General features: G+C 33.9%; 1 protein-coding gene across 13 annotated transcripts in view; it reads left to right on the forward strand.

The window, feature by feature from the left end:
- LOC128551179 (deoxynucleoside triphosphate triphosphohydrolase SAMHD1-like) overlaps positions 1-14178 on the forward strand; it is a 33464-nt gene extending 19286 nt beyond the window's left edge. For 3 of the 13 annotated variants that reach the window (XM_053531707.1, XM_053531706.1, XM_053531705.1), the window contains exons 9-20: positions 1275-1366; positions 1600-1656; positions 1888-1944; positions 2148-2204; positions 2408-2464; positions 2668-2722; positions 2926-2984; positions 3333-3585; positions 4094-4150; positions 7213-7317; positions 9077-9209; positions 12495-14178. In XM_053531707.1, the coding sequence (XP_053387682.1) occupies positions 1275-1366; positions 1600-1656; positions 1888-1944; positions 2148-2204; positions 2408-2464; positions 2668-2722; positions 2926-2984; positions 3333-3585; positions 4094-4150; positions 7213-7317; positions 9077-9209; positions 12495-12520 (1008 nt within the window). In that variant the 3' untranslated portion in view covers positions 12521-14178. The remainder of the gene's footprint in view (positions 1-1274; positions 1367-1599; positions 1657-1887; positions 1945-2147; positions 2205-2407; positions 2465-2667; positions 2723-2925; positions 2985-3332; positions 3586-4093; positions 4151-7212; positions 7318-9076; positions 9210-12494) is intronic. The other 10 variants (XM_053531710.1, XM_053531708.1, XM_053531709.1 and 7 more) reach the window with 10 other exon arrangements.
- Positions 14179-16212: the final 2034 nt, after the last annotated feature.

The raw sequence follows: 16212 nt of genomic DNA on the forward strand, positions 1-16212 counted from the left end.
TGTTATCAAAGTAATCGGAACATTGAGAGTGGAACAATGTTTTCTATACAAGTCAATCAAGACTAGAAAACAACTGTCATGAACGGTGAACTTGTTTGCTGTTCTTCACTATTTACAATCACTGTCAAACACTTCTAGAGGGCACCGACACAACAAATTTATCTGCCGAGTTTTCATGTTGGTGGGTATGAATAATTCGTGCAGGTGTCCTTTATCTGTCTTGCTGTCGTGTTGTCGTGACTTCGAACCGCCGACACAAAAACACGGCAAATACTTTATTTGTCGTCCTTTCGTGATTTTTGCCCCGTCGACACGAAAACCGGACAAAAGTAATACTTTATTTTTTCTAAGCTTTATTTTGGAAAACAACATTAAGATTATGTTATTGATTCCTTTCGAAGGCCTATTTTTAGCTTTAACACCAACACGACATATCCAACACTAAAACTGGATTAATATGTCGTCACGGCGTCCTCAAAACGTCATGTTTTAGTGTAAAATGTAATGTAAAAGAGTTTACTTGTTTTTGAGTTGTCGGTTTACCGCCTACTCAACACGCTAGTACCACATGGCAAAAATCAGTCACCATAGGAAACACAAAAAATGACACAAAATTTACACAATGTGAATAAATTAATTTGACATGTTACCAGTCAAAATAGGAATTTGAATTCTGTGCATTCTCATTTTCAAAGAACAACTTCCTAAGATACAACGACCCGGAAGTACTGCAATACCATAATTATCATGATTATCATTCTTTTTTCTAGCAATGTTACTGTGGTGATTATGTAAACGCTTCAATGAGCATGAATCCGCTGGTGCTACTATGACTATCATAGGCAATTCAAATATTGAGTTTTAGTACGGAAAAAAGAGTTATAGCAAGATTTTTTTTGTTAAAACAATCATCATGGTGATTTTACATTTCCTTTGACTACTCGTATACCATAACATGTTGGTCTTCAACAGGGAACCAGATCTCCAGAAAATGTAAAAGATAGTGCATGACTAGACAATCAACCGTTGTCCCATAAACAAAATCAAAGTGCTTAAAGTTGGTCGGCTGTAAATGAGGCTGAAGAGAACAATAAAATACAGTATAATCAACGTAGTGCAAATCACGTTTTCAGACGAAATTAAAGAAAAAACATTGAAAAGAGCTTACATGAATTGAAACACACTCTAACATTTTTTTACATTAAATTAAAAATTTACTTCTATCGCCATAGACACATACAATTATGATATCATAATATCCTTATACATTTAAGGAGGCTGCCAACCTGTACGATATGTTTCATACCCGATACTTACTCCATATCAGGGCATATCAACACAAGACAAACAACATCATTGAATATATGTAAGTTGTACGATTATTTGCTCTACTTTGCATATATCGTATAAGTAATTTATCTGAAAGTTTTGCAAATACTAACCTGTTTAAAGAGATGATTTTTTTTTCAAAATTATTAACACGAGCGGAAGTTTGCGATCAATAATTGGTAAATGAACTGCGGTAAAAGTGCTGAATCGACATAAAACGTGTTAGTGTTTCAGTGAAACATTGTTTTATCTAAAATTAAAATATTTCAGGATAGCTGAAGCCCTCATATTAGCTGATGAGTTCATTAGATTTCCTGGACAAAAGAGGTAAAGACTACATGTATTCATATATCATCCTTCCTACTGTTTTGTTGTACAAATATAACTAAAAAAAGTTGATAAACTGTACATCAGTTGTTGTTTACCTTAACATCAAACAACAATAAATGTACAAGGTCTTTGTTTTAATGACCAGAGGACCAAGCTGATCAAAACGATTTCTTAATCGATATAAAAGTATTGTGAAACATTGTTTTATGTGAAATTCAAATATTTCAGGAAAGCTGAAGACCCCATATCAGCTAATCACTCCATTACAGTTCCTGAACAAAAGAGGTAAAGACTACATGTATTCATCCCTTCTACTGTTTTGTTGTACAAATATAACTGCACATCAGTTGTTTACCTTAACATCAAACTCCAATAAATGCACAAGGTCTTTGTTTTTATGACCAGAGTACCAAGCTGATCAAAACGATTTCTTAATCGATATAAAAGTATTGTGAAACATTGTTTTATGTGAAATTCAAATATTTCAGGAAAGCTGAAGACCCCATATCAGCTAATCACTCTATTACAGTTCCTGAACAAAAGAGGTAAAGACTACATGTATTCATCCTTCCTACTGTTTTGTTGTACAAATATAACTGCACATCAGTTGTTTACCTTAACATCAAACTCCAATAAATGCACAAGGTCTTTGTTTTTATGACCAGAGTACCAAGCTGATCAAAACGATTTCTTAATCGATATAAAAGTATTGTGAAACATTGTTTTATGTGAAATTCAAATATTTCAGGAAAGCTGAAGACCCCATATCAGCTAATCACTCCATTACAGTTCCTGAACAAAAGAGGTAAAGACTACATGTATTCATCCTTCCTACTGTTTTGTTGTACAAATATAACTGCACATCAGTTGTTTACCTTAACATCAAACTCCAATAAATGCACAAGGTCTTTGTTTTAATGACCAGAGTACCAAGCTGATCAAAACGATTTCTTAATCGATATAAAAGTATTGTGAAACATTGTTTTATGTGAAATTAAAATATTTCAGGAAAGCTGAAGACCCCATATCAGCTAATCACTCTATTACAGTTCCTGAACAAAAGAGGGAAAGACTACATGTATTCATCCTTCCTACTGTTTTGTTGTACAAATATAACTGCACATCAGTTGTTTACCTTAACATCAAACTCCGATAAATGCACAAGGTCTTTGTTTTTATGACCAGAGTACCAAGCTGATCAAAACGATTTCTTAATCGATATAAAAGTATTGTGAAACTTTGTTTTATGTGAAATTCAAATATTTCAGGAAAGCTGAAGACCCCATATCAGCTAATCACTCCATTACAGTTCCTGAACAAAAGAGGTAAAGACTACATGTATTCATCCTTCCTACTGTTTTGTTGTACAAATATAACTGCACATCAGTTGTTTACCTTAACATCAAACTCCAATAAATGCACAAGGTCTTTGTTTTTATGACCAGAGTACCAAGCTGATCAAAACGAATTGTTAATCGATATAGAAATATAAATCTCATGTAAAGGAATGAACGGATCGAGACAAGGAAACGTATTAAGGCGATATGCTATTTAATATGCTTGGTTTCATATATACGTCAATACTAGATATTTCAAAGGTGTTACTTCTATATTACCTGTGTACGAATATTGAGAAAATTTGCAATTGGATTGATTGGTCAATTTGATTTCAGGGAACCATGTGAAATGTGCGAAGCAAGGGAACAACGTAAAATGTCAAAAGCTAGGGAACAATATAAAATGTCTGAAGCAATAGATGATATGATGGCTTATAGCCTTCTGAATGATTGCGTCATTTACACGATTCTTGGGAGTACTGATTCAAGACTAGAGAAATCCAAAGAAATCCTTCTACGTGTTTTAAGAAGGGATTTGTATAAATTTGTCGGAGAAGAAAGATTCGCCCACAATACGTTTAAAAATGAGGTATCTTAGTTAAAATTCTAAGAGACTACCCTATTGGGAACATCATAGCAGAAATAAGTATACATTAATTTGATTATACGTGTAATGGCCGTAATATAGTCGCGTTATATATATATATCCACCTCGAGAGCCTAGTTGTAGAGCGTCCGCTTCAAGTGCGGGAGGTCGTGGGTTCGATCTCCGGCCGCGTCATACCAAAGACTTGAAAAATGGTATCAGTACCTCCCTTGCTTGGCGCTCAGCATTAAAAAGGGAAACTGGCCTCTTCAGTCATACCCTCGTAATATGGATTCCACCAGGAATGAGTTGTCGAGAGTGATTATATAAGTTGTAGAACTTGCTTCACAATCGACCTAAAATAAATTATGTATATACTAGTGTATTCGCAATGAAAGGTAAATGATAGCATTGATAGGGAACACAGCTTTCCAACATTGTAAAATAATTATCCAATTTTGCAGTTTAACAGTTTTGAGAACATTCTTTCTTTACACTTTCGTTATTTCAGTCTGATGTTAAAGAAAAAATGGAAAATGTCACAGAAGATGGCAAAACAGTCGTTGATGTATGTATTCTAAATACAGAGGGACATGTAAAATGCAATCAGTTAATGGTTCAGTCACATGTCGATTGTTCAAATTAACTGTTTTAGCATTTTTGTAGGTTTTAACGTCGCACCGACTCATTGATAGGTCATTTGGCGACATCCAAGCTTTGATGGTGGAGGAAGACCACAGGTTTATTATTTTATCATGAACGGGCACCAGGGTAGAACCACCTACCTTTCTGTTAACCAGCTGGATGGCTTCCTAAAGATTCAACGCCCCGAGTGAGGCTCGAACCAACATCGGTGAGGGGCAAGTAATTTAAAGTCAGCGACCTTAACCACTCGGACACGGAGGCCCCCTGTTTTAGCAAGATGTAACTTCACTGGATGTGCAGTCCTAACCTGATTAATTAAATAAGTTGATTTAGCAATATATATCATCGCTCAGTATAGTATGTAGGATTTTCCAGTCACAGGCCGATTATTCAAATAACATGTTTTAACAAATGTAACATCGCTTAAGGCTTGTGGGATATCGTCCATTCACAGGCCGATTACTCTTATGCAGGTAAATGATTTGGTGATTTGAATAAATGCATAATTACTGAAAGTATGTGGGATATTGTCTAATTACACTCCAATCATTCAGATAAGTTGATCTTGTAATATGTATCATGACAGAAAGCATGTAGAACGACGTCCAATCACAATCAATTTATAAGTACATGTGATAATTAAAAAAAGATCTCGCCACATCATCGCAGAAAATTTGGAGATACCGTACAATACAATCCGATTATCTTTGCTTTACGTGCTTTGGTAAATACAATGTATAATCACACCTAAAAAGACTGACACTTCTAGTTTTACACGATTGTGAGGTACGCGCCCATAATTTTCTCTTCAAATATGGTTATCGTTATTAGCAATTAAGTTATATAGTAAACGTTACTTGACACATTAGCGTGTTATACTAATAGAGCGAAATACTATAGTTTAAGCTGGTCAACCTCAATGACGAGCGAAACACAATATTTTGCTTGTTAACTTCAATAATAAGCGTAATACTAAATTCCTCAATTATGAGCGAGTATACATTATTTCACGCTTGTTAACCACAATTATGGGGGAACTACTATATTTCAAGTTTGTTTCGAGTATACATTATTTCAAGCTTGTTAACATCAATTATGAGCGAGCTACTATATTTCAAGCTTGTTAACCTCAGTTATGAGCGAGCTACTATATTTCAAGCTTGTTAACATCAATTATGAGCGAGCTACTATATTTCAAGCTTGTTAACCTCAGTTATGAGCGAGCAACTATATTTCAAGCTTGTTAACCTCAATTATGAGCGAGCTACTATATTTCAAGCTTGTTAACATCAATTATGAGCGAGCTACTATATTTCAAGCTTGTTAACCTCAATTATGAGCGAGCTACTATATTTCAAGCTTGTTAACATCAATTATGAGCGAGCTACTATATTTCAAGCTTGTTAACCTCAATTATGAGCGAGCTACTATATTTCAAGCTTGTTAACCTCAATTATGAGCGAGCTACTATATTTCAAGCTTGTTAACCTCAATTATGAGCGAGCTACTATATTTCAAGCTTGTTAACCTCAATTATGAGCGAGCTACTATATTTCAAGCTTGTTAACCTCAATTATGAGCGAGCTACTATATTTCAAGCTTGTTAACATCAATTATGAGCGAGCATATATTATTTCAAGCTTGTTAACATCAATTATGAGCGAGCTACTATATTTCAAGCTTGTTAACATCAATTATGAGCGAGGTACTATATTTCAAGCTTGTTAACCTCAGTTATGAGCGAGCTACTATATTTCAAGCTTGTTAACATCAATTATGAGCGAGCATATATTATTTCAAGCTTGTTAACATCAATTATGAGCGAGCTACTATATTTCAAGTTTGTTAACATCAATTATGAGCGAGCTACTATATTTCAAGCTTGTTAACCTCAGTTATGAGCGAGCTACTATATTTCAAGTTTGTTAACCTCAGTTATGAGCGAGCTACTATATTTCAAGCTTGTTAACATCAATTATGAGCGAGATACTATATTTCAAGCTTGTTAACCTCAGTTATGAGCGAGCTACTATATTTCAAGCTTGTTAACATCAATTATGAGCGAGCTACTATATTTCAAGCTTGTTAACCTCACTTATGAGCGAGCTACTATATTTCAAGTTTGTTAACCTCACTTATGAGCGAGCTACTATATTTCAAGCTTGTTAACCTCAGTTATGAGCGAGCTTCTATATTTCAAGTTTGTTAACCTCAATTATGAGCGAGCTACTATATTTTAAGCTTGTTAACCTCAGTTATGAGCGAGCTACTATATTTCAAGCTTGTTAACCTCAGTTATGAGCGAGCTACTATATTTCAAGTTTGTTAACCTCAGTTATGAGCGAGCTACTATATTTCAAGTTTGTTAACCTCAGTTATGAGCGAGCTACTATATTTCAAGCTTGTTAACATCAATTATGAGTGAGCTACCATATTTCAAGTTTGGTAACCTCCATTATAAGCGAGTATACATTATTTCAAAGCTCGCCCGCTTAGCTCAGTAGGTAAGAGCGTTGGTCTACGGATCGCGGGTTCGCGAGTTCGATCCTCGGGCGGGGTGTATGTTCTCTGTGACTATTTGATAAACGACATTGTGTCTGAAATCATTAGTCCTCCACCTCTGATTCATGTGGGGAAGTTGGCAGTTACTTGCGGAGAACAGGTTTGTACTGGTACAGAATCCAGGAACACTGGTTAGGTTAACTGTCCGCCGTTATATGACTGAAATACTGTTGAAAAACGGAGTTAAACCCAAAACAAACAAACAAACATTATTTCAAGCTTGTTAACCACAATTATGAGCGAGCTGCTATATTTAATGTTTATTAACTTCAATTATGAGCGAGATACTATACTTCAAGCTTGTTAGCATCAATTATTAGCAAAATATTGTATCGCAAGCTTGTTAACCACAATTATGAGCACAGTATTATATATTTTAAGCTTGTTAGTCTCAATTATAAGCACAATATTATATATTTTAAGCTTGTTAATTTCAATTACGGGAAGAAGCATTTGAATCCAATAGACTTCGTCAACTTCTACTCAAAAGAAAAACCGGATGAGGCAGAGCCAAAACACAAAGAAAATGTAAATATTTTTGTCTGTTTTTCTGTTTATCTAAAAATGTTATATGCTATACCTTATCATCAGACATTGATTGATATTGAGAAACTCTTCATCAAATATGTTTAAATTAGTCATAAACTTACCACGAATGTAGAGATGCAGTCACAATTTAATGTCTTGTCTATAAAAAGCCATTTGTTTAATAAACTTCCAGGTTTTAGCAGCATTACATAAACATTATACCGTTTCGACTTTTGATTTGTAGGTGTGTAGATTTTTCAAATACAAATTTGGGCATGATATAAATTTAAACTATAGAAAGATGAGCTATTGACCTTTAAATATGATCATAAAATGCAAACTAATGCAAGTGGCAAGTGCATATATCACACTGCTTATCGCCCATCCGTTAACAAAATGTAATATTTAAGACTTTAACATATAAATGTTAAATTCTGTTTATAACAAGGGACTTGCGAGTTCAACTAATTACGCCTTAACAGTAAAACACTGTTTTTACCCAAAGTGGTATCGAATGTTCAAAGACTCTATAGTTTTCACTTCATCAACATGACAAATGAGGTATAGAAATATTTTAAGACCGAAACGATAATGGAATAAAACAGAGTGAAAACTATAGTCAAAAACTCCGTGTTTTCTTATTTTGCATGTTAAATTGATAAAACAAGTTTTCTTAATGTCTGCACTGGACAAAATTGTCCAAACTTGTCTAATATTCAATGATCCTGAAGGTAGTTCTGCATGTTTATCACGAGTTTTAAAACGTCAGGATATTATAAGAAAAATGAGTAATAAAGGTAAAGTTTTGCTTATGTCGTTCGGTCTTTCGGTCGGTCGGTAATGCAGACCAATCCGTTGCCGGATGATAACTCAAGAACGCTTGGGCCTTGGATCATGAAAGTTGATAGGGAGGTTGGTCATAACCAGCAGATGGCTCGTGTTGATTCTGAGATCAGTATGTCAAAGGTCAAGGTCATGCTGACCCAGAACAGTTGAACGGTTTCCGGATGATTACTCAAGAACGCTTTGGCTTAGGATCATGAAAGTTGATAGAGAGATGGTTATTACCAGCAAATGACCCCTATTGACTTTGAGATCAGTTGATCAAAGGTCAAGGCCACAATGACCAAGAACAGTTAAACCATTACCGGATAAGAACTCAATATTCCTTGGGCCAAGGATCATGAAAGTTTATATGGAGGTTGGTCATAAGCAGCAAATGACCACTCTTGATTTTAAGGTCTGTATGTCAAAGGTCAAGAACACAGTGACCCGGAACAGTTAAACAGTTTCCGAATGATAACTCAAGAATGTTTCCGCCTAGGGTCATGAAAAATGATAAGGAGATTAATCATGACCAGCGGATGACTCCTATTGACTTAAAGATCAGTAAGTCAAAGGTCAAGGTCGCAGTGACTCACAACAGTTAAACTGTTTCCGGTTGTTAACTCAAGAATGCTTGGCCCTAGGATAATGAAACATGATAGGGAGGTTGATCATGACCAGCAGATGACCGCTATTGATTTTGAGGTCAGTAGGTCAAAGGTCTAGGTCACATTGACCCAGAACAAAACAACTTTTGTACACAGTGACCAAATAATTTATAATCCTTGTGCAGTTACTGAACGCCTCAAGTGTGTGTGTGGGGGGGGGGGGGGGGGGGAGCATTTCGTGATCTACGAGCTCTTGTTTCCAGACAATTGTTTATCATTATGAGATTTGTCATTTGTAAAGGTCAGTTCTTTTATTTTCGTTCAAGGTATCTCTGTTACTGCCGAAGAATTTTGCAGAACAACTGGTTCGCGTCTACTGCAAGGACCCGAATTCCTACGAAGAAATGAAAATATGGTTCAATGATTGGTCGGAAAAACATCGAGACGTACTAGCCTGTGGTAAATTGTGATCCTGTGATTTTTTTTCCTATATTTTGAAAAGTTATGTTTTTGTGAAACCTTATGTGATACTCTTTAAGAATTCCATTGGTAACATTTTTTTTGGCCATCAGTGTGGCGGCCATCTTGAATTTCAAAGTGGCTGCTATATTTCAGTTAGTATGCCCTTATATATTCAATTTAGCCTTCATATAAACCTGTTTTTCTAATTAAGAAATAGAAATTTATATTTCTAAATAGTAAAGAATTGTATTTATAAGGTTTCTTTAAAGTTTTAATCAAGTATTGATTTTATATACATGAAAAACATAATTTTCAAATGAAATTATAGGTAGAAAATCGTCTTTTTTATACATCTAATTTTTAAATGGTAAAATGTGGTCATTCTGTAAAAGAAGTAGTATATTTATCCAAATACATTCTTAAGACATTCATCTTAAACATAGTATAAATTATCTAAAGACGTTGTATTTATAGATCTGAATTGACAGGATGTAGAAAAAAAGTCCCTACTGCAATGAATACCTGTTGTAATGTAAGAAAACACAAATATGGATAATGGTGATGAAATAAGAGTTGTTATCTGATTTTCTTTTCATTTAAACATAATTGTAACTTTACAGGTAAGAGTGCAGCTTTTCCAAAATCTAATACAGGAAGCCAGCTACAAATAAAATATGATAGTTTCATAAACAGGGATACTGTTGTAGAAGGCAACATAAATTCTCACTAGCAGTTTTAAATTACTTTAAGTATCTGATAACTCTTTCATTCTAACTGTAACTATTATAGTCCCAGTCATCTACAAAATATAAATGAATTAGAAATCCATTGTTATGCTATGGAAGGTATCAGTCAAACTGAATAAATATATGCAGTTTAACTACAAAATGATATATTTTCCACAAACAGAAACATTTGATATGTCTTCTTTCGGGATCTGATGAGTTCAGTCTTATTTAATCCAATATCTTCAGACAACTGAGGATTTACAGCTGCAAAAAGGGAACTTAAGTATTACAATCACCCAATGAATGGGTCCTTATTATAACATTTATTTAGGAAAAATTGCATTTTTTAGCGCTACCACTTACAATTAAATACATGTAAACATTTGTTCAACAAAGCAAGCTTAATGGCTTGCCAACTGTAGATATGGCAATAACGTTGGAACTTAGTAAGCTTGTAGGGGAATTAATCTTCAAATCTACTTCCTTTCTATATTGTATTTACCAGTTTGGTTTAACTATTACTTGAAATGTCGACTATCTATTGAGACTAGAAAGAAAATGCCGCAGAACAAAACTGAAGTGTCTTTACTTCCTTGACCTCATGTGGAATTAAGAAATGGTAAGCAACCACGTCTAAAAGGTTTTTTAGTATGTATGAAATTCCTGAGATGAGGAAAAGTTTTACTACACATGCTGATATGTATAAATATTTTCATTTCTAGTTAAGATTGTCTCTAGCTGAGCATCACCGATTTTACATTGGTACTTCACTTTATTCTTCCAAATTCAAGGCCTTTGGTCCTCTTTTGTAATTATATATCATTCATCTTGGTCTAGTTAATGTCGAACTTTTTCTACATTTAAAAGGACGTTATTGACATACAAATTGAATACCCAGTTATATATAAATAATTTACTACATGTATTAAAAACTGGAAACCATTAATGCAAGAAAAGAAGGGAAATATCTTTCTACTTATGTAGAAACTTATTTTTTTTAAAATAACCATAATTAACTCATTGAATAACACATTACATTTTACAGAAATGTAAATACATGTAATGTTTTATTTTTGACAATCTAACTGGTCGTCTAGTACAATTAGCAAGGTACCTCTGTAGCCAAGTGGTGAAGGATGTCAGTATCAAATCACTAGACCATAGTCTCTGAGGGTTCGAACCCTGCTTTGGTCATCATATGAGTCATCCAGCCTGCTTGCGAAAGGTCAGCGGTTCAACCAGGTGCCCACATATGCCCGAAATAATGCCAAGAAGGGCGCACGTTAGTCTTCCTCAACAATTACAGAAAGTTGCCATTTATCCAGCAATGTGTCAATGTGATGTAAAACTTTAAACATATATAATTATGTACAACATAAGAGTTGTCTCTAAGAAGTGGGCCATGATGTTTTGTTTAATTTAAGTGTTTATGTCTCACCAAAACAATTTAGGAATATGGCTATCTTTCAGCTCTGAATGGTAAAGGAAGGCCCAGACGCCTGCCATTATAGGCATGGGCAGATGCCCGGGTAGAACCAATAATCTTCGGTAAATAGCTGCATTGCTAACTTAACTGAAAGAATTTTACGTCACTTGAAGGATTTCAACACAACATAAGTGGTGGCAAAGTTATTTGAAGTCACTGTCCAGCTATGAATGGTAAAGGAAGGCCATTCAAGCACTCAGTCATGCATTGCTCTGTGGCAGCCGCCATTTAATAAAAGTATAACACTACAAAATGAACATTTGATAATAATAACAACAAATTATCTTGAAATTACTTCCCTGTATTTCCTATTGATTTTATTCAAGTTAAAGTTTTATAATAAAGCATTGTTGGTCATAACTGAAGTCCCAAAATGGAGAATATCTGGATATATTTTTCACATTTTGTAATTATCTCCCTTTTAATTAAACCAAAAAGATAAATACTGATAACAACACACAAAGTTTACCTTGACTTATTTAATGTAATAAATGCAATCGCGTTGCTGATAACTGAATAACTTCAATAATATAGGATGCCAAGAAGAAAATACACATTTTTGTTATATACCTCTCAAGACTTTGTCTTTATCATGTTATCGCTATGCTTTAAATTGTAAAGATTACCTTAAAAGACATGCAGTATGGTTAATTTAGACATATTTTGTATAAAGAAATGTATTTTGTTCATGTAATATCTGTATATTGAAGATACTGCAAATTATACTAAAATTATAACATTACAAGCGAATTATCTCCCTTTAAGCACCAATTACTCCTGTTTAAAACACACAAGATAGAATTAAATGTTCCATTTAAACTCTTGTTGAATACACTCTAGCATTTATGTAACATACAAAGTGCATAGAGTACATTTTAGAGAAATTTAAGTGGTAAGAAAATGGAAAAACGCATAATTTGAGGCGGCCATTTTGAAATCAAGATGGCCGCCAAAATAACAATGATAAAAATGTTACCAATGGATTTTGAGAGGTTGGGTATTTAAACTTTCAGAAAAACACAACTTCGTAAAATATAGCAAAAAAAAATCACAAACTCTTATTTTCAGACAAATCGACACAGACTACACAGTGAAACTGAAAACGTCCAGTTGAATGGAGGTCGAAAACGACGCTAGTGAGAACCAAGTCAGTGATTGGACTTATAATCAAATGATTAATTTAATATTAATGTATGTATTGTTTTTTTTGTGCACTTCTTAGCTAATCTAACATGGATCAAACCAGATGTATTTGGTGTTCAGTGTCAAGCACTGTTGAAAAACAGATTGGCAGAAGACATATTTATTTATTTTTTCAATATATAAACCTTGAAGCTAGACTTTTATGTAAAGCATGCGAAATAGTTTTACAAGAAGTATAAACCATATCAAATGATAACATACATAGTATTATGTTTGTTTATAATATATAAATACTACAGATAATTCAGGTTTTTTATCGTAAGATAATTGAAAATTATACATAAAATAGACGATGAAGTACATACGCTGACCTGTCGACGTCCTTATTACTGGCAACGGCCTTTTATTCGTTTTTTATTTAAATTTGAATTTAATTCATATTTGCTTTTAACTCATTGCACTGATTTTATGTGTAGATTTTAGCTTTACCTTTGTCATATCAAACATTTACAGACTGAGGAACAATTATTGTGATGTACATTTGTGATAACTAAATGTGATAATTTCTGTTATTTGTTTTTTTTACTGTTTCTACATATTGTTCCCATTACAAACCAACGTTATAATCATAATCGGCAAATGACTTTTTCTCCGTATGCAACTTCGGCATTTTCTGGTAAATACGGGAAGCCATGTTCGTTCGAAGAATGCAGCATTGCCCAACGATAATACGTAATCATACGAAATGTCATACGCGTCAACTTTTATATATCTTTTCTGTGTCTTTTATTCCATTTAAGGTATATGGAAAACTTTTGTTAAGCCTTCAGTAAGGTATTTCATTACTGTTGATTTTTTCTAAAAATGTAATCTCTTGTTTAACTTACTATATTTTCTCTACTTAAGTCAGTTTTTACTACAATTCATACAGTATATAACGCAACATTTACATAAGGTTTTTTATAAATTTTAAAGTAATTTCAGTCATAGATTGAACCTATTTTTTCTGAGAATATAGGAAAATTCCTCAGGCATACGTGAGTAAAATTAGCTCACAAAAACGAACGTCCCAAAATTATCCCAACTGTGCTAAAAACTTGGACTGAACTGAATCCAGTTAGCAGAGTAGCAAACATTATTAATCAAAGTGACATTTCTTGTATTCATTGTGAAGCTTTTTTTAGAGTTTTAGGCCAAGGTAGCATGTATACCACATTACCTGCTTATGAGCTTTGAATTTCAGGTGTTTACCAAAGAGCTGTCTTTAATGCCACATGGCTTTAGCCCGTTGGCTGGTTAGAAAATATCCAACATTTTATTTATCTTTTTATCATATATATTGATATACATATTTTGTAATCATAACGTTTTCTTCTATCTTACTTATTTTAGTTCAACTGTGTGATAATTGTTAATATTCTAGTAATTTATCTTTCCCAGACTCATCATTTTGTCCCTATATATTATTGCTTTATACTCTCATGTATTTATTGTGCTTGTGTATTTATATATTTATGTTAAGTAGAATAATTTAAAACTTTGTAATTGTTATCCCAAATCGCTGTCTTGGATTATGATGCCTTTGGCAAAATATAAAATGTAAGCCGTTTTTTGTGTTTCTATTCTCCTTCCAGCCTGCTTGCAGTACAAATTGTGTAAATGTCAATCAACATAATTAAAGGGAAAAGCAATCTTGTTCTTATGTTAATTCAAACTGCTAGGATTTCTTAAATCATTCAAAATAGTGAAAGAATTCAAAAAATGAGAAAGTTACGGGCATTTCAATATTTCATCAAAATGGCGGCCATTTTGTTTCCATGATAACAAAAAAACAAAATGTCGGATTTATTGAACTTCTAGATACGTATTTGAACTATATTTACTTATTCCTGTCAAATAATTTCTCTACCTTTTCCAGATAAAATGAAAGAAATTACCATGTTTTACATCTTACACTCAAGAAACATATGAAATTAACCTATTTAAAAGGTTGTTTGCTAAAAAAGAATTCAGAATTGTGTAAATGACGTCAAAACACACTAACATGGCCGCCTCCTCACTGCCTCCATGATCAGCAATTTTCTTAAATTTCAAATTGCCATATCGTTTTCAATAGTGGTCCGATTTAAAAAATTCTTTCAGCGTTATGCAGGGCTTGAGGATGGCTTTTATATATAATTAACTTATTGTCAGGCATTCATTGCCCTTTAAAGCCCAATAAACAAAGAAAGTTATTATGGTAGTCTATATAAGATTGACCGCTTATTAAGCAGAAAGTGATTAAAGTCTGAAGGTCACTGTGAACTTGATCATTAACCACAAAACAGTAGGGTCATATACTAACCACAGGCAATCGTCCTGGGAAGTTTTACTGCTAAAGGTTCAAGTCTTCCCCAGTTTTTGAGCGGAAACCGTCTGAATGTCATTTTAACGATGTCCTATGACCTACATATCTTTAAAGCAATAGGGGTCAACTACTGACCACAGACAATAATCCTGCTGTTGGCCTAATCTTCTAAGAGTTTCTGAGCTGAAACCGTTTTCAGTCTGTCATTGATATTTGACCTGCTGTTCCTAATTAGAGTAATAAACTGACCACAGGCAATCATCTTATGAAGTCCAAGGCGTTCTCCATTTATAAATCAGGAACCAAAATGTCTACCAATCAACAGACAGACAGACAGGTAGGTTAGCAGACAGACCGGCCGGCAGGTCAGGTTCAAGCCGCTTTAAAAGAAAAACGTCTATATTAATTTCATATTCTTTGCGTTAGTTTAAGAATTTCTTATGTAAGAAATTTCTGTAAAATATTCATAAAATCTGTAAGAAGATCCTTTGGAAGCAAAGAATGCAACCAAAAATAATAATAGCAGACTCGGTTTGAGTCTGTTCAAGAAAGGTAATGAAATGTGCAACATCTCTCACGCCCCCTAGCACCGGCTTAATGGGAACTCTATTACACATATGTTGAATGGACTCCATGATCCCAAACTCCATGATCCCAAAGGACAAGAAAATACAACAACACTGAACATCGTAATGACATTTGTCACTTCTTTATATGAGCAAAATTATTAAAACACTGGAGATCATTTGGACCACAACCTATGACCTACTTATCTTCACAACAATAGGGTTCATCTACTGACCACAGACACTTGTCGTACTGTAGGTCTAAATCTTCTCAAGGTAATGAGCTGAAACCGTATTCAGTCTGGTTGATGATCACGGTGAAAAAAACTTTTTTAGTAACTGTAACTTTGACCTTGACCTACTGACATTAAAATGACAATTACTGGCATTTAAAACGCAATCCATCTGTTCCACAGCACAAAAGATCACTTGACTCATTGCTGTAGACCACGGCGCTACAGACGAACTTTCAAACTCTGCAGATTATTTAAGCTCTTTCATTTCAAACAAAAGTTATTTAGAGGAAACCATTTTTCTACTTTTATTAATAGTGACCTTGATCGTGACCCGAGTGACCCTCAGATACATTCTCAACTATTGTGTTTGATAAAATGTATCTTAACAGCAAGTTCACCGACAACAAGTGTACCCAAACTTTAGATATTGGGTGGAAGCCATTTCTCTATTTTTAGTAACAGTGACCGCCAAATACCATCCAATGCTACTTCTT

This window comes from Mercenaria mercenaria, chromosome 19 (genome assembly GCF_021730395.1).
Source record: "Mercenaria mercenaria strain notata chromosome 19, MADL_Memer_1, whole genome shotgun sequence".
In the NCBI taxonomy this organism is placed as follows: domain Eukaryota; kingdom Metazoa; phylum Mollusca; class Bivalvia; order Venerida; family Veneridae; genus Mercenaria; species Mercenaria mercenaria.